The sequence below is a fragment of the Poecile atricapillus genome, chromosome 4 (genome assembly GCF_030490865.1).
Source record: "Poecile atricapillus isolate bPoeAtr1 chromosome 4, bPoeAtr1.hap1, whole genome shotgun sequence".
Lineage (NCBI taxonomy): Eukaryota > Metazoa > Chordata > Aves > Passeriformes > Paridae > Poecile > Poecile atricapillus.
The window spans coordinates 63412336-63437514 of NC_081252.1; the positions used below are offsets into that span (position 1 = coordinate 63412336).

General features: G+C 41.2%; 1 protein-coding gene across 1 annotated transcript; it reads right to left on the reverse strand.

Annotated features, from left to right (window-relative positions):
• Positions 1-23098: 23098 nt before the first annotated feature.
• Positions 23099-25179, reverse strand: DRD5 (dopamine receptor D5). The gene has a single exon (XM_058838094.1). The coding sequence runs from the start codon at positions 25162-25164 to the stop codon at positions 23707-23709; it is 1458 nt and encodes a 485-aa protein (XP_058694077.1). The 5' UTR covers positions 25165-25179; the 3' UTR covers positions 23099-23706.

Sequence of the window (25179 nt, forward strand, 5' to 3'; positions counted from 1 at the left end):
CACAATAAACAGACACTGCACAGTTGCTGAATATTAGTGCTTTCATCAGCAGAGGTAATCAACGTTGAATAACTATCTACTTCCAGTAGTTACATAATGCTCTACCTTAAATAGCTCTCTTGGAAGAGACACCCTAAGAGGTACATTTTAAAGATCACCTTTCAACAGCATCAGCCAACACTGATGTGACCATGGCTCGATGTGTGCCCCAGGGTCAGCTGTCCCCACGACCTCTCAGCACCTCAGGTGTCACCGTGGCAGTGGCCAACACCACACTACAAGCAGTGGAGTTGTACTGCTGCCAGAGCCAGTGCCACAGGAAAGGGTGAAATGTGCCTGCAGGGAGGCTGGGGAAACTCGGGAACCCATCTGCAGATGCTGCTCATCCTCCTCCGAGAGCAGAGCCGCGGGACTCCCGAGGAGCTGCTTCACCTCCCCTCTTGTCTGCTCAAGGTCATTTTGTCCCCTCAGAGAGGGCACTTGGAGGCATGGGGAGATCTGATGGGTCTTCCCCTTATCAAGATTGTCAGATGAGGCTGAAAGCAGACAGGGAATCTGGCCAAGCCTATCACAGCCAGAGTGCTTCTGAGCAGCAGAAAAAAAACAAATGCAGCTCAGATTGTGGTGGCAGCAGCGGCTTGAGGCAGAAAGGATTCTGCATGGCTCTGTCCACAGCATCCCACCAGGACACACAGTCAGGGGGAGAGGAGACCACTAACATCACATGTAAATTTCACCATAATCATCTCTCAGGCTCTAGAAGCCAGCAATGCAGGTATATTATTACATGCTCAATTGTAAATGACTTTCAAAGCCAGAACCCCCCCCAGTGCCTGTGACCCTTGGGGTGGAAGGGGCCTTCTCTCTCTGTCATGTCTTCCCACTAGTATTGCTAAAACAGGCATTTTGTGGTGCAACAGCAGCAAATCCACTTTATGGCCCATGTCTCATCCTGGGCAATTGCAACTTATCTAAAACATCTGAATGACTGAAGAACTACAGGGGAAAAAAAGCCCAACCAAAACAACTTTGACTGTACAAAGAAAACAGAAGATACTTAAAATCAGGGCAGTGGCCTAAGTTTTACTGCTCATAAAGTCTAAAAGCATTCTTCTAACAGTATAAGAAAAACAAGGGCTAGTTTTAAAATTGCTCCCTCCCACCCAGACCCCAAATCCCACTGCTGGATTCACACTTCTTGTGCTCAGTTCATCCACTGCTCACAGAATGAGACTAGTGACTGGCAATATTTAACTAGCTGGACTTTTTCTTTCAGAAAATACTAGTGATAAAGGACAGGCTTTTCAAGAGACCTTGAAAAACATATGAGCAACAACAGAGGTGGCTAGATTTTGACATAAAATTAGTATGGCAAGTTGGGACATGAGCATCTTTAAAAAGGGCTACTCTGTCAGCACCTGAGCAATGGGAAAAGGTCTGCAAGCAGAGTGGGTTTGAAGTCTGTCTTTTCTAAATTATTCAAAATAGTTTTTAAATGTTATGCTTCGAGTTGGTCTTTAAGGAAGTAATCTCGTGTCAGATTTTTGTAGCAAAGTTCCTGCAGTTATCAACTCTGCCTCATTCAAATTTCTGCCCAGCTGCTCAGTAATCTAATAATCACCTTCCAATTTTTCAGGTTACACAAATTACTTTTAAATAAAAAGATATGACAGACAGGGAGAGAAATGAACCTGAGAATTATCTAAATTATCCTTTCCATGTCTACCTTGACATTGCCTCGCTTTTCAGAGATACCAGGGTTGTTGAAGTCACACCCTTAATCGCTTTGTGCCAGGAATATCAGGCTGGAGAGCTGATAAATGTGTGCAGTTTGAAGATTAAGAAAAATAAGTACTATCAGAACACTGTGGTGATAAGTTTGTGATAGCATTACATTGCCTGCTACCAAAAGCATTGCCACAGCTGTAACCAGGGCTGGATGCAGGGCTTTGTTCCCACAGTCACATTATTAAATTTTAGATCAATGATTAAAAAAAAAACAAAAAGAAAAAAATTTAAAATAGTATTTTCCTGAAGTAAAAATGATCCTCTAAATTCTGGTGAGATTCTAACTGCTATTGTGCCTATGTAAGTTTGCATATATTTGTTCTGGGTGTATATCACTATAATGGTGATAAAGTCCTGGTCTTTTACACCCCTAAAAAGAAATGAAAATTTTATGCTAAGGTGAGATGTGAAAAATTGAAGCTTTTCTGATGGCAAAGAATTTTCATAGGGGGAAAATACTTACAGGCTTTCCAAGGCACTCAGAGACATCCACGAAGGCTGCCCTTAGTCCTGGGGCTGCCTGTCTCCTGCCTGCTACTCAAATTGGGTCCTAGGGAGTCCTTCCCTCCCTTGGCTATAGAGCAGCCGAGAGAATGAGCCCCACCAGGTGAAGGTGAGCATTTTTTTCTGAAACTGTCTCACCAAGGGGTGTTGTGTGGTAAGTGTAGGCCACCACAAGATGACTCAACAGACTTTTTAAAAATTAAGGTGTACAATGGATTAATGTACACATAGACTTTGAACCACCTGGAATAAACTGACCTCCTGGCATTTCCCAGCTACTTCAGATGTAACAGCCAGGTATCTGGAACTGATTTCATTGTAACATTACAGCTGACAGGAAAAAAATGGTCTAGTGGAAGGTACCCCTGCCCACAGGAGTGGGGCTGGAGCTAGGTGACTTTTAAGATTCCTTCCAATCAAAGCCATTCTATGATTCCATGGTTTTTTCCATGTACAGTTTTCTTCGCATAAGTATAGATTTATCCAGATGCCATTTTTTTCTTCCTGGATCTTTTTGTTGATTCTTAATCTTAATCAAGCTCTGTTGATTCTGTTGAAAGCAGACACTAAAGTGTAATGGTAATTACTGCCACTGCAAGCACAGATGATCAAACTATTCAGTGCACAAGATTTCTGGTTTTCAGGAAAAACCATCCCCATCTACTTATGGCATTTATCTAAATGTGCTTTTAAAACAATTTGGCAATGGAATAATTAGTATTGTTTTCACAACTATCAAAATCCTTTTACTATTATCATGTGATTTTCAGTGAGCACCTATAAATAAGCAAGAATGAAATTAGTAAATATTTGAGTGATGTAGGTTTGAATATGGAGACATCTTTATTAATAGAGTTTAAATTTTTGAAATCAGGCCTCATGAACCTATGTTTGTTTGGTCCCTTTTCCTTCCCTCTTCTAATACCATAGGATATGCCTTGTAAGTTTTTAACTAATAATCTCCCCAAAACTGAAACAAATCATAGAAACATAGAATGGTGTGGGTTGGAAAGTACCTTCAAGATCATCAAATTCCAGCCCCCTGCCATGTGCAGGGACACCTTTCACTAGTCCAGGTCTCTCAGAGCCACATCCAACCTGGCCTTGAACACTTCCAGAGATGGGCCATCCACAACTTTTCTGGGCAGCCTGTTCCAGTGTCTCACCATCCTCATGTAAATTTCTTCCTAATATCTAATGTAAACATGATCTCCTACAGCTTAAAATCATTCCACCTTGTGCTATCACTGTATCTATAATGTATTTTAAGGTGTGCCTGAGAGTTAGTGAATTGAAGTTCTGACATCCACACAGCACTGTGCCAACTTCTGGGTCTCTGACATCCTGGCATTTCCAAGCTACTTCAGATGTAACAGCCAGGTATCTGGAACTGATTTCATTTTAACATTATAGCTGACAGGAAAAAACATGTTTTTCTATCATTTCATAAAGTATCTTATAGAATGTAATCAATGTGCACTATGGTCCACAATTTATTAGCTACGAAGACTTGAATTTAACTCCCAAAGCACACACTGTTACTATACAATATAACACAAGTAATTTCTGGAATCATTCTCCTGTCCTTTAGGATTAAATTCAATGTTAGTAAATTCCCCACGTGCCTCAAAACAAAAATTGTGTAAAAGATGGTAAATGTTGCAGTTTGGCCCAAGTCCATTACTAAAATAATAAACAAAGGCGAAATTTATTGTGTATTGGAAACTAGTTTTCAGATCACTTCAGAGAGGACATGAATCTGTTGTGCCAGAAAAGGAGATAAATGTCTCCCTTAATGTATATCTCTCTTTTCACTCCAGCAGAGTAGCAGGTTATATTTAAACTCTAGAGGACACCATCACCTTGCCCCTCTTACTGGCAAAGATATTAACCACTAAATTTGCTCCTAAACAAGTCACTGTTTATTAGTCTCTTGTCCAAAGCCTGACATTCATGAAGGTCTGCACACAAGTCCTGTATAACTCTGCAACTTGCACCTTTCTTGCAGAGCCAGGATTTGTGTTTCAATCAAAATTCTAATAGGTGATGTTCATACCAGGTGCCTCGTCCCTAGTGGGGACCTCCTGCCATACCTCACTGCACACTGGCTGCTCCTCCACACAGTCTTACAGAAAAGCTGCTGGTGGGACCCTCTGCCTCTGCTCCTGGTCCATAGCAGGGGCTCCTCCTGGCTGCACAGCCTCCAGGCACACATCCTTCTGCAAATCCCACGTGGGTCAAGTGGCAACAGAGGTGCACAGAGGAATGGCATTCATCTCAGTGAGATGGTCGAAAAAATAATAATATTCCTTACATTCTCTGACAGTTGAGCCTAGGCCTGTAAATCAAAAGGGAACGTGCCCAGACACACTCTAAATTTACAGCTGTCTAGCTGAATCACTATAGACGTGCCTGGCTCAGTTTTGGCCCATGAGGACCAGCAGCCTCCCAAAAACTTCCCAGGCAGAGGCTGGGAGATGGGATAAGCCAAAGACCATTCCTGATAAAGTTCCTCATTTCTCTGTCATTCCTCACGGGAGATCAATGTGATGAGTTCATGCATCTAGATAATAAGTCAAATTTCCCCACTTTTTGGAGAACATGTTTGTGAGTAACATCATCATATCTCTCAGAAAAATATTATATAAAATCTTCTGGGTTTTTTTATTGGGTTTCTTTTCAATATGGAGCAGGAAAACAGAAAACAAATTCCAGGTTCACACTCATCAATGTTTTCCTATTTGCTGGTCCCTAAAAATTTTCCACTGGCTACAGATTCCTGTAGGACACAAAGCCTGCTGACAGGAAAATTGCTTTTCTTAGACACTTCCACGTACCTTCTGAAATAACAGCTGATGTGCCAATGAGCAGACACAGGGTAAAGCCTGTTGTCCAAGCACAGGACTGCAGTTTGAGGGTGAGGAGAGCTGCCCTTCTGTTGTCTGCATTTTTCATACTGTACTCAAACTCCATAAAAGACAGCTGCCTTAATTCTTTGTGATCATTAAATGGCAGGAGATGACTCATTTTGAGCTAGGAAAAAAAAAAAAAAAAAAACCAAGAAAGAAAATGCCAAAGTTCCCAAGTTCAGCATTCCAAAAATGACTTTTGATTTGACAAGCATGAGTGGAAAGAGCTCTTCACCAGACTTTGAACTGCATCTCTGCTTAGCTCAGGAGCAGCAAAGTACAGGTCAGGCCAGTGAAATACACAACAGAGAGCAAAACAGAAAACTGACAAGGCATTTGCATTCACAGAAGAAAAAGAGAGGAATCATTCTGACATAAACTTAAAAAACCAGATGAGCATTTTGTTTTTAACAGGAATAAAAGAGGGGTGGTACACAATTGTGTCTGTTCCCTAGGAGTAAAGCTTTTGCCATTCTCCAGAATATCTCCAATGGTGCATAAATCAAAATCCGGAAAGCAAAATTAGATGATTCATCTCTGAGATGGGCATCTGTCTTGCTGAGAGCAATGCAGAGCAACCAGTTGCATTCCTGGAGAAGGTATTCTGAGGAAACAGACTTATAAGCAAACTATGACCAGTTGAAGGTGCTGTCTGGCGACAGTGAAGTTTTCTACATGTTATAAGTTTTGGTATCTTTTCAAGCCCTTAATCAAATTATTACATTCATATATTTCTGAAAGCCATGATGTGGAATGATAACCTTTCCAAGAACATTTTCTGATTTGATTTCAGCACCTTGGTAAAGAAAAATTAGCTTTTCTAGAGAGGTAAGTTTGCACTCCTGGGGGAGGTTACACTAGTGCTCAGGTGTGGCAAAATAAAACACCCACATTTTGGGCAGAAACAAACACAGCTTTAAAACAGCAATGCAAAACAGTCTGTTTGTCTGCATACAGTGGGCATGCACTTTCTGTTCACAAGAAGCCAAACAGAACAAGATGTGGAAGAATATAGGAAGATATCTCTAATATCCTAAAACAAGCTAACAGGTTAAAAGTTGTAACTAGAACTATGCAATAAATATAGTTTACTGGCTCTCTGGGCATTTTTGTCTTCACTTACTAATCTATCTTCCATTGTGACCATCATTAACATTTCAAAATGCCAGCAGCTTTCAAAGAACCACTGTGTCTTTCAAAGTGAGTAGCTTAAAAAAAACAAAACTTCCCCAAAGTTCATTAGTAATGCACTGCTGCTGCAGTAGCTGATGCTAGTGCATGATAAGGTGGAAGCATTGTGAACTAGCATCTTTTTATTTTATCTTAAACTAGAGGAACCATCCCATGAAGGCTCACTGCAGGTTAAGGACGGCTGCCCAAGCTAGAGAAGTCAAGTTGAGGGACAGCCCTTCCTGTTGCAGACATAGCAGTGAACAAGAGACCAAAGACAAAGAATTTTTAGACAGCTTCACTAAAGAAAGTTTTGCATGGATGAGAGCAGCTCCAGAGCAAGTGAGTGAATGACATGATGACAACTAGATACACAGATGTATTTTTTCCCAAATACCACAAAAAGCCTGTGATATAGGGAAGGCCAGCAAAATGTGCACAGGAACTAAAAAACAGGAATCCAGTGAACTCTTAGCCTCTCCACAAGCCCTAGCTGAAAATTCATGCAGTTGCACACAACCAAGTGGTATTTTGTAAAACAGAGTGGAGAAAGAAAACCTATTTATAGATGTGTCTTTCGTAAATTGTCTGTTATGGAGCAGGCCTACCTGGTAAGCTAAGTCATGAATTTATGTTTTCTCCATCCTTGGCAGAGCAGCATGTACTGCAATGGCATTTTAATGGCTTTAAACTAAATGAGAGTAGGTTTAGACTAGATGCTAAGATACTTAGAATAAAATCAGTTCCATACCTCTTAGCCATGGCTTGCTTCATTCCAAAGATCTGAAATCCCAAACACAGCTGCAAAAATTTGCATCATATAAAGATTTCATAATGGCCAGTACCTGAGTATAAAATATCCAGGCAGGAAAGCCACACCTGAGCTGCTGTGGTCTAAGGCCACTGAAGGACTTTGTGTCCCCAGGGGAGGGAACACAGCCTGGCCTCCAGGCTGAAGTGCAAAGGAACAGGTATCTGGCTTCCAGCCTGTGGGAGAACTCCACAAAAGTGAAACACAAAAAACCCATGGCATGTGGAAGAGTGCTGTCCAGAGGGGGTGCCAAATACAAGTTCTTGGATTGAAGCTTGGACCTCCATTCTGAACTGTAAGATGGGCGATGAGCTTTCAACCTTTGCAGTCCAGAGACTGAGATCTGCTGGGAACATGTCAAAGAGCTCCTCTGAGCTCATTCCCTTCTGTGTCTCTCACCTGGCATACAAAAACCTGGTTAAAGCACAGCAAGAACACCTGGATTTATTGCTTCACTTTTGTGTGAGACAGGATGTTCAAATTTCAGCTTCGCAGGAGAAATTTAGACAAGGCTGCTAAACATCTCTTCAGCATTTCTTAGGCTTCTGGGGACATGCCCCAGGTGTCTTCTTCATCTTTATCTCTTCAAACTAAAGGGAAAAATGTGTTTTTCTAGCCCTAACTAGGAATTGCTCTATTGCCAGCTCCTCAGTTCAGATCATGACTCAAGCCTGACAATCATGAGACAGAAAAATCACCTTGTAGTCTAGGGGAAGCTAGGATGGTGAAAAAAATTATCAAATTTCATCACTAGTCTCTCTACCTTTCTTTTTCACCTCCCTTTCCCACATAGCTGTGATAACTGTTAACGTGTTTCCTTGCTAATCACACAGAGAGTGAGTTTACTTTTATTCTCTTCAAAAGAAAATTACAGTAATTTTCAATTACTCACTTGATTAGTTTCCTTCTTAGTTTCTTACCTCCAATGTGTGAACATCCTCTCCAATATCCCCCTGTCTTCCTCCACATTCTTCCTTGCCTGCAAGAGAGCCTCCTGGCAATGCCAATCCAACAGCAAGTCCTTCAGCTGAGGGCTCTGCTCTCTCCCATTCCTCCCTCCTTCCCCTCCTCACTGGCCATGGGTATATCCCTAATTTACACTGAAGGAGAAAAGATCCCCCAAGCCACAGCCAGTCCTTTGTTGTCCCAAACAGCAGCTGTACCTGCAGCCATAGGACCAAGGTCAGCGTGATGGCACTCGGGTAAAATGACCAATGCTTGGGATCATTCACAAACCTCAAATTCAGGGCAGCATCCCACAATCACTTCCATTGTTCAGAATTTCCTGCCATGGAACGTGACCTTTTTTTGTCTGTAGAAACCTGAAAAAATAGACATTAATGAAAAATTGATGAGTTTTTCTATCCTGGTTGCTGCTTCTTTTTTTTTTCTTTTCCTTAGAATCAGTGTGGGATTTACCATATATATATATATATATACGTGAGGTGTGTAGTCCACTCTTTGTTTGCACTTCACTGTGAAGCTGCATGATTGTACAAGACATCTGACCCTGCCCTCACCCAGTCCCCTCTGCCCCTGGTACTGCACTAAAACAAGTGATTTACCTCCCCCACTGTTCAGTAAACTCACCCACAATGACGGCTACAGAGTGACCAAGGTAAGGGGAAAACAATGGTGTCATCAGGGGATCAGTAAAAATAGAAATTTGTCTACTTCTGTCAGCCTATGTCATTTTTATCTGAATTAGAAAGAAAATTTTGAAAATAATTTTTTACTTGGATTTGAAATGGGTATCTGAAAATTAGCTTCTATATAAGAACAAATGTAGCTTAATAGAGTGGTGAGTCAAATTGGCAAAAGAAATAGAGAAGATTTCTTTTTGTAACATAATAATAATTCCACTGGCATTAAGTATCTCTCAATGCATGATGGAAGGTAATACTCAGACAAATGTCTGCATCACTGAAGACATAATAATGACCCATAAATTTGGGGCATATTCAAAAACTTGAATTTCATCAGATCATCCGTGCAAACAGCAAATTTTTCAAATCAGCCTTCCTTCATCTTGCTCTTCCCACCTACAAAAGACATCATTCATCAGCTCTTCCCTTTCTCAGTTTCTTTTTCCTCTTTTTAAGGCAAGTTTCCAGTTCTGGCAGGCTGCTGGGCTAAGATTAGATACACTGTGGTACAAGCAGGGAAGTGACAGGGGCCATTCCTGCCCACAAAGAACCAGAAGAGAACAGGTCCCAGAGGCCCATGGTAAGAGGCACTGTGCCCTGCCCACCCCAGCCACAGCTGTCTGAGCCTCAGGATGGGGGGTTCTGCAAGCCCCACGGATTTCATAGAGCTCCCTGGGCCTGGGGCCATTCCACCCAGCTGCAACTGCCCCTAGAAGTCTTGTCTTTAACTTGCATTTTTTTGTGGGGGAGGGAAAGAGCTAGGGGAAACATAATACTGCTGATAGAAATTTCCTAACGATTTGGCAATCAATTGGAAAAATACAAATTACTTTAGATGCACCTGAGTGAAATATTTTTACTTGAATTCTCACATATCAATGTCTTGTTTGCAGTCCGAGTTATTGTGATTTGGGTTGGGAAGGGGGAAGTGAGCTTCTTATCAGATCTCAGCTGTCAGCTGCACCTTGAAATCTGTGGATACGTGACAAGTTCACTTCTGTCATACGTCACCAGCTTTAGAACCAGCTTTGTCCTAAGAAGGATATGGAAATTAAAAACCCACTCAGTTACAAAACTAGTTACTCCTACTAGAGCAGGATGCTGCAGATACTCTTTTGTTGTTGTAGTTACCTCCAAATTTTAACACTGAAAGACACAGTCTTCTGCATTTCAGCTGTGGGAAACAGCAGCTGGCCTTTGCAAGGAGCCTCACACATGTGGCTCCTGCCGCTGCTGCCACTTGCACACCCACCAGTGCCAGGCAGGGGTCCTGTGCTGCACCATCCACAGCCTGTTTTGTCATTAAAACACATTGATTTCCTTCTTCAGCCTAATACTTCTTTTTTCCTCCACTAAATCCTCCAGGCAAGGAGGGAACACTGGCTGAAGAAGGTTTTAATGGCATTTTATCTGCTCAGCACTGACTAGAATAGTTAATGATGCATGGGGACGTTAAATAAAACTTGCCATTTTCTTTCATCCAGCCTTTTACCCCCTAGATGTATAATTTTAAAAATAACTTTAATGTTTTCCCAGATCTGCACAGGGCAAGGTAGTTACTCTCAAAACTTCCATAAGATTGAAAATACTTAGGAAAAGAAGACAAGTCTCTGTTCAATGTTTCTGAGTTGCATCAGTGCATCAAACTCTGTCTGAACCACATTCCCTGCTTCTCCTTTTTTTTGTTTTGTTTTGTTTTGCTTCACTTCTCTTCCCACAGCTTTGTTATCAACTAATCATCCTTTGTTATCAACTAATGAGTCCTAATAATCTATTTCAAATTTACACCTGTGCTTTTACTGAGATTACACATTAAGATGGCATAAAAGTGCCATAATTCACCTCCAAATCAGACCTGCAATATGCACAAGATACCAACATAACTAGGGAGGCAGAACTGTAGTAGGGCACAGGTTCTGCACAAGAACTATGAGAATCATAAACAACTCCATGGTAAAGTGTAACTGAAAGTTTGGAACCATTTATTTTAAAAGCACAGAAACTCACGAATACACCAGACTGGGAGGGTTTGGTCTCTTTGCCATGTGATGTAAGAAATAGGGAAGCAAAAGATGAAACAGATAGGCAGTGAATCAAAAGCTGATAACAGGAACTAATTCTTCCATTTGACATCCTCAGATTTGAAAGGGAAACTGTAGTTGGTGAACTTTTAAGACCAAGCTGTGTATTTACAAAATCTTCAGCAATAGTTAAAACTGTAGAGGAATCACTGCTCATCAAGGCTTCAAGCACAGCACTATTTGTAGCAGGTGGTGATATCTTTTATGACAAACAGAGACTTTCAAGCACACACACGTTGCTTCACTAGATACGGAGGCAAAATACTTCAGACCTGAAGTAGGGGTTTTGTTCCCAGAAATTTGACTGTTATTGTATTGGTTAGACAGAACATATCCTAGCTTTTTGGGGATTTATAATACTCAATGGCAACAGAAATCAGGGATGGAGTATAAAACATCATGCCTCACACACCAGTATTTTAAGAAGAATTTAACAAGGAACAGCTATAGAAAAGGAAATGTCTTCATTTTGAGTTACAGTATTTGAAAGGGTTTGACAAACAATGCACACAACTTACCAAGGGTGACAGCTCCTTTTGTCTGGGATTTCAGTGCAAGATCTTCCTGAAGACATCAGCAACCTCCCTCCCCAGAGGGGGAAAATAATTATTGGCTCTTTTTCAAATGCCTTCAATACCAGACTGGCAGACAGGACATAGACTTACTTAACTCTGGAAGAAGTTGAAACTAACACTTCACCACACCCACGTTAGGGCTTATTAAAAGTTTGACAAGTGACATTTAAGTCACTTTTTGGTGCTTTTCCTCCACCTCTCCCTATAGGAAGAACTTCATGCTGTGGGAGTACAATGATTTATCTTTTATAGGTCGCTCAATGGACTTCATTGATCTTGTAATCACTGGATTTCAACCAGAGGCCAAATACAGAGATATTTTGTATAATCCACCTTCTTAGGTATTTTGTGTTTCTGTATGAAATATTGGCTAAGAGGTGGGAGTGGGAGGAAACAGCTGAGGCTGAAATGAAGCCAGAAAGCAATCCAATTACTGCTTGCTAAGCCTACAATATTTTTTGTTGGGCTTTTTTTTTTTCCCTTAACTTTTTAAGCGTAGGTTTACTTAAAAAGCCTGGACATCTCATCTTTCCTTCTAATCAAATTCAGAGTTTTACCAGTAGGGAGGAAATTAAGCCAGTGGTGTGGACAACATGGTCTGCACAGCACAATAGTCAAGAGGGTAAAAAAGCATTACAATTTCCATTTAACTCTCAGTTTTGGAAAATCAAAAAATGAGTGGAAGTTATGGGATGGGAATACCACACAGATATTTATATGGAGGACTTTAGATCTGGACTGGGCCTTTGGTGGGAACTATAGCTGGGCTAAGCTCGCAAAGGACATTATTTACACCAGGACCCACTGAGCTCTGTCCACTGTGAGAGGAGAGCTGGACAGAGAATTTCTGCTAAAATTAGTTTGGGTATGAGCTGCCCCCGAGACTGTCCTTGAAGGAAGGAGATACCCAGGTGTAGCCAGCTCACAAAAAGCCAGTCTTGCATGTGGTGCTGAGACCACAAATTGTTAAGTCTCTCTGTAGCTATTCACTTTGTGTTATATTTCATCCTTCTTTCCCGTATTATCTTTTTGTGTATGTATGTTCTAACTCACAAAGACGGCGACTGGCCATACTATGTTGGTCATCCTGTAGAGAAGGCAAAAAGGGGGCACATGAGAAGATCCACTGTTCAGAGCCTTGATGGATACAGTCTGAGTCCACAGTGCAGGCAGGTGGTGCAGGTCCCACCACCTCCAAGACAGTCAGAGTCACTTCACTGAAAAGATGAGAGCAGCAGGAACTTCATAACCTGACACAAGCAACACATGAGACCTCCAAGGGCTCAGGAAAGTATGCTCCTCTTTTATCAAAAGAGAACTGATTCTTAAAGTCTGGCTCCAGTACTGGACAGAACAACCCTGATGGACCTTGAATGTTCCATCCTCACTTGAGGCACAGGTCAGTTACAGGTAAGCCAGAAACCCAATTCCAGTCTGGCCTGAGATCACTGCTTGCCAACTAAAGAGAATGCACAAAGAGGTGTTTTCATATGACCTGGAAGCTACTGACTTGAACACAGAATGAGATGTGCAGAATTAAGTGTCCTCAGTTTGGAGCTCCTTTACAAAGAAAAAGAATTTGTGAAGGATAATTCCTAGCAGAGAATCCTATGTAGCTGTTGAACATGAAAGAAGAAACTTCAATTTGAACATTAACAGGCTACCAGAAAACTGGTATGGAGAAACAGTATCTGAATCCAAACTTTTGACTCTCAAGCAGAAGCCTTCCATTGCAACCAATACAGACAGATAAATTTTGATAAAATCTGGACTGAACTAAGGTGCTGGGTTATCCCAAATAACCAGTAATAAAGAAGTGTAAAGGAGTCATCAATTGGCTGATCATGCAATGTGCTCCTGTGGTGCTTGGGGTTTTGGAAAGCAGAGGTGGTGCAGAAAAGTAGAGTTCCCAAAAATAAGACATCTTGGAAAGAAGGGAGCACAGAGAGAAGGAAGATAAGATCTTAGCTAGAGGAAAGATCTGGAAAGTATGCTTCTTCCAGCTACTGATTAGTAGCCCCTAAGGAGATTATCTGACACTTTCAGGACAGTTTATCATATCTGATGAAGTAGAAAAAAAAAACATTTCCTCCTGTAACTAAACAACTGTCTCTAGTGCTTCAGCTAATATGCTTGGAAAGAGAGTAGAGGGAGAAGGAGAGGAAGAGGAGAGACAAATTTAGAATGGCAGTCACCCCTTTTAAATCAGCTTCACCACTGAATGATCTGTCCTAGTAGATTAAAGTTACAAAGTTTGTATTGCTGCCATCACTGTGTTCATTCCATTTGCTTTTATACACAAGGCATTGAAGCATACTATCTCTTAAAAAAGCAACTGAAAGTCAGCTGTGCCTCTTTGAGTCACAAAATAAACCTCTTGGCCCAGAAATGTGAAGTTAAGGGCATCTCTCAGGTTCCCCAAGGCTGCCTGAATGCTGTGCAAAGAGGCACTGATGTAACACAAGCTGTTCTTTGGCCAGGTCAGGCTGGGGAGCACATCATATAGAATGGTCATCATATACATCCATTGGTCCCAGTGCTGCAAAATTCTGCTCCAGGGTGTTTTAATAACCCCTGCACATGAATCAGTGCAGCAGTATGTGGGAGGCAGTGGTTTGCTTCAGCTTACTGTGAGAGAATTTAAAGCAGATGCTGAACCAGGTGATGCTCACAAATGAGAAAGAATGATCCCACCCAATCTAAATTTACAAAGTCGTCCACTTTGTACATACACACTTAAGCTGCATTTAAAATCTTGTCCAACTGGGATCCAGATTCAGCTGCAGCATCTACGGGTGTACATGGGAAAATATATCTGTAACCTAGAAGGTATTAAAGTTCTTATATTTTCATTTATATGGAATTTAGGTGCCTAAGGCACAGTCTTTTTTCCAACAGTCTTGAAAAAAACCTTGCTTCCACACCCAGATGATTTTTAAGGCAATGTTGTCTCCATATGCCTAAAGCTGCACCATCAAGTACACCCCACTGGTCTTCATTTTCGCTGAGACATCTTCCCACCAGCTCTGGCACCTGCAGACCAGGTGTTCCTGCACTGCTCCCACTTGATTTACTGAGCACACTCAGAACCTGACATTTAGCTTGACTCAAAAACATCCAGTAAGGAGAGTTATTTGCAATGTGTATCCACTCTAGGGTTAAGAGATCCTGTTGAAAACAGATTAAGCTTCTGTAACCTCCAAGGAGAGCTCCTGAGCAGCAGGGTGAGCAGGGGCACTGCCTCCTCTTCTCAAACCTGGGGTACGGCTGGGGTGTGCACAGATCTAGGAAGGCAGATTTGAGGTACTGAAATTTACCTGGTGCAGGTCTTTGTGCTAACATGGGAACATATTCAAGCCGAGGTATCATCACCTCTCTTTCAAGCAGTACATCAGCAAAACATTGACATTTTGGAGTTTGCTCTGAAAACCTCTGCAGACTGTTGCCATCACCTGTATATCTTGAAAGATACTAAAAGATTTTTAACAAAAAAAGGACACATTCTGTAAAGATGTAAGACAGCATGAGCATTTCTACTTTATACACTGAAATTTTCCTATTAGATACTACCTGATATATAAATATTTATGTATGAAGTTAAGATTTCTGTCTCTTAGGCCCATTTCCAGCTGTCCCATCACTGTACAAAACTATCTTTATTCAACAGACATAAATAGTAGAACTTGGTACCTCTGTATTTGAAAAAAATATTGCTAATACTTTCATTTAGCAGAAAGCAGAGCCCCCACATCTCTTGTACTTACACATTGGCAGATTTAGGCTTGAGTCACTAAGAGTCACCTCCGTCTCATCATGTTACAAGTCACCACAATGAATATATGCATTTAATACATAGCACCAGATTTTGACTATGTTCCTTATGCACCTTAATTGCATAGATTAAAAAAATCATAGCACAGACACACTGAGGGCCATTCTACCTGAGATTTCAAATAGGCACCTTCAGAAAGTTTCTGAAAGACACACTTGCTTCCAGCAACCCAGCAGAAGCAGCCTCTAGAAAGAAGCCCTTACCACTGTAGAGTGAAAACAGCACCATACAGCACAGCAAAGCCCTCTCTGCTCTCCCCTTCTTGAGACAGCCTTCCTTGCAGGATAATGTAGGGTGCTGCTGTGGAAGTTATTTTCCAAGCTCTACCACAATGGAATAAGTGTGACAGCTCTTCCTCTGCTGCACACAGCAGACAGACACTTGAGTTGCATGTGTTTAATGATAAAACACAATGGCACTACTGAAGTTTTTCAGAGGTGGCAGGAGGGGGTTGCACAGAGCAGTCTGTGGATCCTGGCAGGTGGAAAGGACTCCCAGCCCTTCTATGATGGCTTCCCCATATGAGTCTCACCCATCTCTGTATGGCCTCCCCGAGTCCCATGAGCCCTTAGGGACAGTCCCTGCCCTGGCCCCATCCTGACCCCTTCCCTTTCACCTCCTCACTCCAAAACCTGCTGACCTCTATTATCATCCCTGCCTCAGTCATCAGGCACCATAGCACTTTTTCCTGGTCCCTTGCCTTCTTCAGCCACCACCAAATTTATGGATTGATGGACTCTCATCTGGTTTTTCTAATTCCTCCTTAAATTCTTTCCCTCCCTTCTACCCCACTATTTTCTTTCCCATGCTCAGACAAGAGCTCTGCTATTGCCAGGAATTTCAATCCTGACACTTTTTCCAGTGCTGCTGAGCTGATCCTGGAATTTGCACTTTTATATCTCATTTGACCCATGAAACCCTATCTGCAAATACTATTTTTTAAGAGAATGGAATTATTTGAATTATCAAAGGAATTGTTTAATACAGATAACTCTTCTACCTAAGAAGCCATTTAACATTCAGACACTGTCTTACCTCAGTTGAATGTTTGGAGATTATGCAAAACATTTTATCTTCTGATGAAGCAGAAATTCTTTGCACACTGTGAAGAAGTTTGCATCTTTGTTCAACTGATCCAGAAAGACAAAAGCGTTGTATAATATTCATTGTTGAGAGACCTCCAGAGGTACTTCTAAATCATCTTCTTTTCGTGCTGTCTCAGAATGCTTATAGATAAAGATTGATTAGCAAATCTTTTATAAAACTGTTTTGATTATAAAATAGTTGAAATTTGCAGTGGGATGTTTTATCTAGGAAGACTATGTACTAGTATTTTATTCTTGTAATGAAAGATAATAAAATGTTAATATCTGACTTGCTTCTTCTGGATGAATATGTACATTTTGCATTTGTAGAGAAAAAATATATTTAATTACCCTAGAAATATGATTGAATAGGGTTTTTTTTAATATATATAAAAGAACCTATGCATGAAAGTATATAAAAATCAAATGCATATATTCTTCACAATGAAAATATTCAACATTTATTTCTAGAAAAGCCAAAAAATTAAATATTTTTTAGATAAAACTCCATTACCTCTATGTCTAATACTGATCCATTCTCACCTTGTATTCACAAGCAAAATTCCCATGAGCTTTTAAAAAAATCCATTTACTCTTGTCCTCTAAATTATAGTTTTGGCAAATAATCTTGTGTTAAGAAAGGAAACGCTGCTTGGGAAAAAAACACAACTAGCAACAACAACAAAAAGAGCAAAACCTCTAAGATTCCCTTTGGGCAGAGAAATAATGTAATTTAAGTGTAGCTTGAGGTAGTTCCAGATCTGGTGACAATAAGGTACCTGAGCAGCAAGCCCCATGCCAGGAGCTTCTGCTCACCAAAGGAGATTAATTATATCAAGTCAACAGAGAAAGCAAAAGGTCAAGGCCAAAGGCTAGAAACTTTGATTTTGAATCTTACTGAAAACCTTTCAGATTGGAAAAATGAGGTCAGAGGGTAAAAGCAAGCTGAACTTCCTGGTTAATATTGATTCATGGGACATTTTCAAAACTGCATCAGGTGAGCTGCAGAACGAGCTTCTCCAATTCCTCAGAAGCAGCCAAGCTCAGGCTGTGGTCAAGGCTCATCTCTGCTATGTGACTACCAGGGGCTCTGGAAGAACGATATGAATCTAGAATAAGATTTCTTCAGCTCCATATTGGGCCCCTAAACTATGACCTACATGCAGCTCAGACAGAAAGCCCCGAGCAGCTCTCGTAGCCACATCCGTTCAAGCCACAGCCAGGCACCAGCTATGCCGGAGAGGCCATGTCAAGCAGGTCTCATTTGAAACCACTTTATTCAGAGCATAACCTCAGAAAAGAAAATGTGGTTTCTCTTTTATTTAGCAACCTAAAGCATCTATTGTTTAAAAAGTTCAGATTTCCTGTGCATCACATGGAGGTTTTGAGCACCCATCCTGGGAGCAAGGGGCCTACCAAGGAGCAGGGACTGTGGAGGAGGGTGAGGCTCCTGTGTGTCAGGAATGGCTCCCTGCCCTGCAGTCCCCTGCACTGCCTGCCTGGCACCAGACTGATTTCATGCACACTGAACTCATCTGCACATGCTTTTGCCATTTCTTTCCTTGTTTTCAGACCACCTTTCTACCATGAATCAGTAGATTAATAGTAGAAGATTCAGAGTTTTCCAGCTGCTTCTGGTAGCAATGAGGGCACAGTTCTCAATATAAACAAGTATTTGCTGTTAAGTGCAGGGAATAATTCACAGGAAGAAATTTTTTTCACAGACTGGAATTTTTGTTATGATTACTTCATAGTATTTTATAAATCTCATAAATGTGACTGTGATGGCTATGATATAAAGATTAAGTCCATAAAAGTATTTATCCTCCTTAAATAACTGCTTACTATAAATATTATTGAATGTTATCTCCATTTACAACTAAGAATGGATTTCAACATATAACAATATAAAATCATCTTGTAAATTTTCCATTAAACTAAACTATCCTGGGAGAGACAGCAGGTTCTCTTAAAAAAACAATCCATTATCTGCTTCCGATGATATTATTTATATTTCCACTCTTGACACACCTAATACTATTACTCTTCACTACCATCAACTGCAACAATACCACTGCAAAAATAAACAAAAGGCTGAAGAAAGAGACAAATCTTCAGTGTCCCATTAACAGGAATATCCTCATTTATAGGGGTTTTTTTTTTGTGCACATCATTATTTTTAAACCATAAGTATACCCTTATCTTTAAAAGAATTTAAACTTGGATAGTAGAATTCTGTCAATAAATACATAGTGCACTGTATAGTTGACAAGGCACTCAAAATGCAATAGCTGCTGCTGATCTATGATCAAAGTGGAGATTGTCTGTGTGGACTCCATGAAGTTTCTGAGAAGTTTGAAAAGTCTTCCAAAGTTTGAAAACAAACAGACATCTGAATAAAAAAAATAAAATATTTCTGCATTGCAGCAGGTGAAATGTTTTGTCCAGCGTGCCATGGCTTCATCCACTATCAGAAAATACTAGTGGCAATATTCACAAGAGACAAGGAGAAATAATTTCATTGCTCTGTGACCTAAGCACACATTCATCCCTGAGGTCTTCTGCTGAATTAAATAGACACTGGATATTTTTAAAGATCTTATGAACTCAATTAAACAGTAGTAAAGATGGCCTCAGAGGAAAGAAAAATTTCTGTGTAATTATTAACACATACATTGGTGTGTACCCTGCTTTCTGCGTGACAGTGACAAAAATGGCCTCCTTATTAAGAGTGGCAATTTTGGTACATAGAAACAGCTGAGGAATTTGTGACCTCTCAAACCTCCGGTCTGATGGATGTTCTGAACACTGCCTCCAGTCCTGTCAGTCTTGAATGCTGAGTTGACACATGATTGACTCCTAAATGGTGTAAGATTGCGCTTAGTGACATTGCTACGAGAAGGCCTCCTAATTTTAAAGCCTTTTTGTTACATGTTACAAAAATGCAGGAATTCTCTGTAGGGAGCCTCCCTGCAGACACACATCTGATGTGGCTGGCAAAAGTAAAAAACACAATGAAAGCAAAGCTGTAAAGTACCGGACTTACCAAAATTGCTGCAGTAATTTTTCTCCCTTTGGAAAGTGTTTTGTGTTCACCTCTCAGAAAGACACCTACATTTCTTTAGCTTGTGGGGAAAAGAAACAAACACTATACAACCCAACATCCATTGTTAAAGCCACAGCTTTTAAAAGCTCTTTGAGGGTTTGAAGAGTGAAAGAGTTTACATGGTGTTTGCAGATTTTACATAAAACACAGTACTTTCATGTTCTCCATGTCCCAGCTTCTTAAAAATTAAGATACATTCCCATGTTCTGTTCTTCCAAAGAAGACTTAAAATGACTGGTCTGTAATTACACACAAAGATACACATAAAGCCTTAGAAATACTCTGACCCTCCTTAGGTATGGTGCTATCCAGGACTAACAGATTCAGCTGGCTACGAGGTAATTTAAAAGTGAAACAAATTATAAGGTAAGATTTCAAAAAATAATACAAACCAGAAACTGAAAACAATTTGGGACCTTGAAGATCAGCCACCACTCAGGACTAGATTAAGTTAAAGTCAAATTGTATCAGAAATTTGAATCATTTCGATAGGAAAAAAAAAATTCAGATGAAAGGCACAGAACCATAGGCATAGACAAATTCCAGAGAAACACCACAAGGATATGAGGATTATAAAAACCCACTTGCACTTCCAGTGAACTCCACTCTATATATAAGCAGATGCATTAGTCCTTAAGAAGGAAACCATTAAAAAAGTAGGGCAGCAGTTTCATCTGAGAGAAACAAGTTGGAACAATCCTTTTGGGGATGTTTTCATTAAAACAGGCTGCCGCTTTTTATAGTTCAAGGCAAGATACACATTTCTTTTAAAAGTTTATCTTACTAATTCTGAATACTCTAGCTTTGTCAGTGGCAAGTAATTAAGACATTAAAATGCAGCAAATTGTCCCTATGAGTTAAGAAAATATTTTCTTTCAGATCCATAAGGTCATGCTCTGCTTCCAGCAAAAAAAGTACCTTCTGTCTGTCTTTTGAAGCAGAAATGTTCCCTTTCTGATGCTCCTAGGCTTTGAAAAATGAAGCCCCCTGTCAGACACATATTTCAAGATGAGAGATTACATCATAGAGCCACCATTTACCAAATGAAGTCATGAAATGAAAATTACTAATGGAAAGTGGCAATTTGGCCAGTTTTCTGTACTGCCCTAATCATGCTCACAAAAGCTAGGGGCTGGCTAAAAAACACCTGTTGCTAGTGGACACAGAAGTGTGGATTCAAATCACAGCAGCAAAGGTTTCATCCTAAGAAGGCAGAAGACCTTATTTTGGGGTTTTCAGCCCCTTTTATAAGGTGTTCTGATACAGGCTTAACATAAAGGGAACAACACCTCTCTGGTCCCATTGGTGGAACAAGAGAAAACACTCAGGACATCTGTACAACATTTTTTTGAGAACCAAAAACCTATTTACAAAAAGCAGTCCTTGAGAGAAACATGTTCTCAGGAAACTTTCCTTTGGGAACAGATCAGCCACTGACAGGCTGAAAACTCTCTCAGGCTCAGAAAATCATACCCACAAATGCCTTCCTTCAGATGTAAGATAAAGATTGTTTCTAATATTCTGCACAAAGCCGTTATATAAACCCACCAATGGAGAGGTCTTCTTGCATCCCAGAGCCAGCTCACCCACTCATTCCAGAAATCCAGGCAGGTAAAGCCTCCACAAGGAGAACACTGGTCAAGGTGATCATCTTGCATACACCTACCCCTGTGGCACACCTGCAGGGAGCTGCATCCAAGGCAGCTGTCACAGCCCTGCACAGGGGTCACTGTGAAGCTGAAAGGACACATGGGCAGGTGGGGGACACCCTCTGCTCTGCTGCTCTGTCGCTGGAGCAGGGGAACCACGCAGCACCAGGCTGCACAGCCTGCTGGCACCCAGGTGCTCAGGGAGAGATCATGATTTCCCTTCCCCATTTCCTCAGGCTGCTTCTGATTTAACGTGGAAAAAAATGGATAAAATACAGGCATTGCCCTGGGAGCTGGAATCAGCACCAGGCTCCTGCACCTCTTGCATCTGGATATCGCTGGTTTTTTGCGCAAATCCAGCTGAAAATTATGTACTAGCCTCAACATTAGAGTAGTAACTGGAAAACACAAAAAATCTAAATTCAGGTTGGGATAATTCATTTCTGCACCACCAGAAGCAGTTTCCTTCATTTTGATTTGGGAAAATTATTTTATTCTGCACAAGTTTATCTAACCATCAGGGCTAGAATTGTGGTTAACTGTAACATATAATTGTTTTAGCATAGCAACAGTAACATATTTTACTTGATGTCAAGCCAATAGTCGATTTAACCTGGTAATGGGCATGAGATTTGTTTTTCAAGCTTCCCTAAGTCACAGTCACAATACCCTTCCCTAAGGACAGCTGTAAAGGGATATTACACTGTGATTTCATATCAACAGCAAAGAAAATGTTCAGGTAGATGTCAATCTTCAGTGACAAGCAATTGAAAAGGTAATCTAAGTGATATAACTAATATCAAAGAGTAAATACATAAAACATTGCTTGCAGACCAGATTGCAGCAGAGGCCACCACAAAGGGATTTCAATCACATGCCTCCTGTGCTTCTCCCACCCCAGGTAGTAGAAGATAACCCCCAAACCAGTATTGAAAGTTTGATTTCCAAGCAGGCTCAATACTAAGCCCATAACATTCATAAATTCCAGCATCTGGTTAAATTTCCCCTGAACCATGCAGATCCCACTTTTCCTCCGTGTATCTTACAGGGGCCTTCAGCTCCCAGTTAAGCAGGATGGGGAATCTTAGGGTCAGGGCCATTAGGAGGAAGGGCTGCAGAATCCACACCTTTCATTCAATGTAAATCTGCTCAGCTCATGGCACAGGTATTTCTAAAGGGTAAATTAATTCAAGTGTTGTGAGCCAAAACTTGAAATAAATATTGATATTGCTTTTACAGTCTTTTATCATTTGTTTTGGAAATAGCATCACTTTTTATTTCTGAACTGAAAGCTTACAACTGTTTCTAATATTCCATTTGATGCAAACAATTCAACAGAAACAGAATCAAAAATACTCTTCAGTTTTAAAGATTGCTTTGAAATGTTTAGTATAGTCAAAGTATCTACAGCACCTTTAAATTCCAGTTAATAAGTAACTAAAAAAATACATTAACAGAATTCTTTTCTTTTCTCAGTGTGAATGAGTTCCCTAGCATCTATGCTGGGAAATAATGATTATTAATACTACTTTGAAACATAGTTATTGTTTTTAGACACACCCAGCTCCTAATTCTATCACCAAACTCTTTACATTAATAGCATTTTTTAAAAGTTCAAGTGCAGAATTAGATGGAAAGTTTTAATAGCTTATACATATGTATACTTGATATTCTTGGCTGCAGAAAGGGATAGCATTACAATATTAAAGAAAAACATGTATAAATCTAGCTCTAAGAGCCATATAAACAAGTTCATCTAAGTCAAGAATTCCTTTGAGCCTCACTTTTATTCAAAAACTGTATTTTCTATACAGACTATTTGCTTTTGAATAAGAGGGTTAAGCTGTTAGTCATTCTAACTATTCATATAGAAATGTTAGTTGGAATACTTGTTGTAAACCTTTCAAGGTGACAAATGAAAGATAATAAATTCTTGATCAGCATAACTTTTATTTATTCATCCAGGAACAGAGGATATCATAGGCAACAACGCCGCCTAGGAGAACAAGAATTTCACATAAACTGTTTTGGCAGAAACACGCATTTAAATAATCATCCAAATTACCACCTCACTATCTCTATCTTAAAAAATAAATAAATAAAATCAGAACTAAACAAACAAGAAAATTGAGAAAAAGAAACACAAAATCTGAACAAACAAACAGCCCAGAATTATATTTTTTTATTTAATGCCTATGCCAGCCACATCTCTCCCTGATTTTAGAAGTCATAATACTTAGCAGTGACAATGGCACCTTTCATTCTTAAACACATTATAAACATAAACTGACTGCAATTATACCACAAAATACCTCACCACAGCTAATCAACATGACTGCCTGGTCTGCCCTCAGCCTGGGGGAGTGCTGATTTAAGTTTTTGCTGCCAGCCCCCTGTATGACAATGTCTACATCCTGCAAAGTACTACCCACAGAAGTGAATTTAGCATAAACTGACTGACCAAACTACAGCACATCATCAAGCAGGTTTCTCCACTCAGTGCTAATATTTGCTTTTATAATCCAAGAACTGACCAGACCAGGGCACAATTTAATGTAAACCATTTGGAGTGAAAGGTGTTATCTTGCCTAGCGAAATCTCCCCCTCACAGTCCAGCTCACAGGCAGAGTCAGTGGCAACCTCGTGGTCAGGGGAGATCTGGGACATCCTATCAAAAGGGTCCTCGCGATTTTCCTCACAGTCAACCACATTTGGGATCATGTTAACATAAGCAGTCACTATCTCCTTATGGTAAAGGGTGTCCTGGTTGTAAGAGATAAGCTCATTGCTTATATTAACAGTCTCCACTGCAGTACCAGAGCAAAACTGACCGCATCCCAGGAGGTTGGAGAAAACCTTTCTAAAGTCAGCATTGAAGGCATAGATGATGGGGTTAAGAGAAGAGTTAGCCCAACCAAACCAGACAAAGATATTAAAGGTGGTCTCACTGACGCAGGGGAGGCCAGCGTGGGGGTCACTGGGTGGGCTCTCACAGAAGGGAACCATGCAGTTCAGGATGAAGAATGGCAACCAGCAACAGACAAAGACACCCATGATGACAGACAGCGTCTTTAACACCTTGGTTTCTTTCCTGATGGAGGACTTGAGGCTGGTGTGATGGTGGCAGTCAATGTGGCTGCTCCGGCAGCTCTGTGCATGCTCGGCTGCCCTCTCCAAGGAAGAGATACGACGAATCTGCACCTGGGCAATGCGGTAGATTCGAGTGTAGGTAACTATCATGATAGCCACCGGGATATAAAAACTGATCAAGGAGGAGGAAATAGCATAAGTCCTGTTGAGGCTGGAGTCACAGCTCTCCGATGGTCCAGTGAGGGTATCGTTGCTGCCAGAGGTCCCATCAGAGGGTCTCACTGCTGCTAATGCCACCCAAGTGGTACTCATATCTTCTGCCCAGGTGGTGACTGCACCTGCTGCTGCCCAGGCAGTGCCAAATCCATCTCCAATATCATCAGCAGCAACAACATCCCCACCTTTGTGCCAGTTGAGCTGGACAGGGATGAAGGAGATGAGCACAGACAGTGCCCACGCCACGCTGATCATCACCAGAGCCAGCCGCTGGGTCATCTTCCTCTCGTAGCGGAAAGGGCTGGAGATCGCCCAGTACCTGTCCACACTGATCACGCACAGGTTGAGGATGGAGGCCGTGGAGCACATGATATCAAAGGCCACCCATACGTTGCAGAAAGCCCCAAAGGGCCAGTACCCAGCTACCTCTGCCACCGCCTTCCAGGGCATGACCAGCAGGGCCACCAGTAGGTCCGAGACAGCCAGGGACACGATGAAGATGTTGGTAACCTTGCTCCGCAGGTGCCGGTAGCGGACGATGGCCGCGCACACGAGCACGTTCCCAAAGAGCGTCCAGAGGATGAGCAGAGCCAGCAGGCTGCCCGCCGCCACCTGCGCCGCGCCGGGAGCGCCCGCCGGTCCCCGTGCCTCGCTGGGGGGCCCCGTCGCCGGGGGCAGTGGGCTCCGGCCGCCCCGCAGCATCGCTGGCGGCTCCCG

Coding starts and splice junctions, on each gene's coding strand:
- DRD5 (XM_058838094.1), bottom strand. CDS start 25,164: ATGCTGCGGGGCGGCCGGAGCCCACTGCCCCCGGCGACGGGGCCCCCC.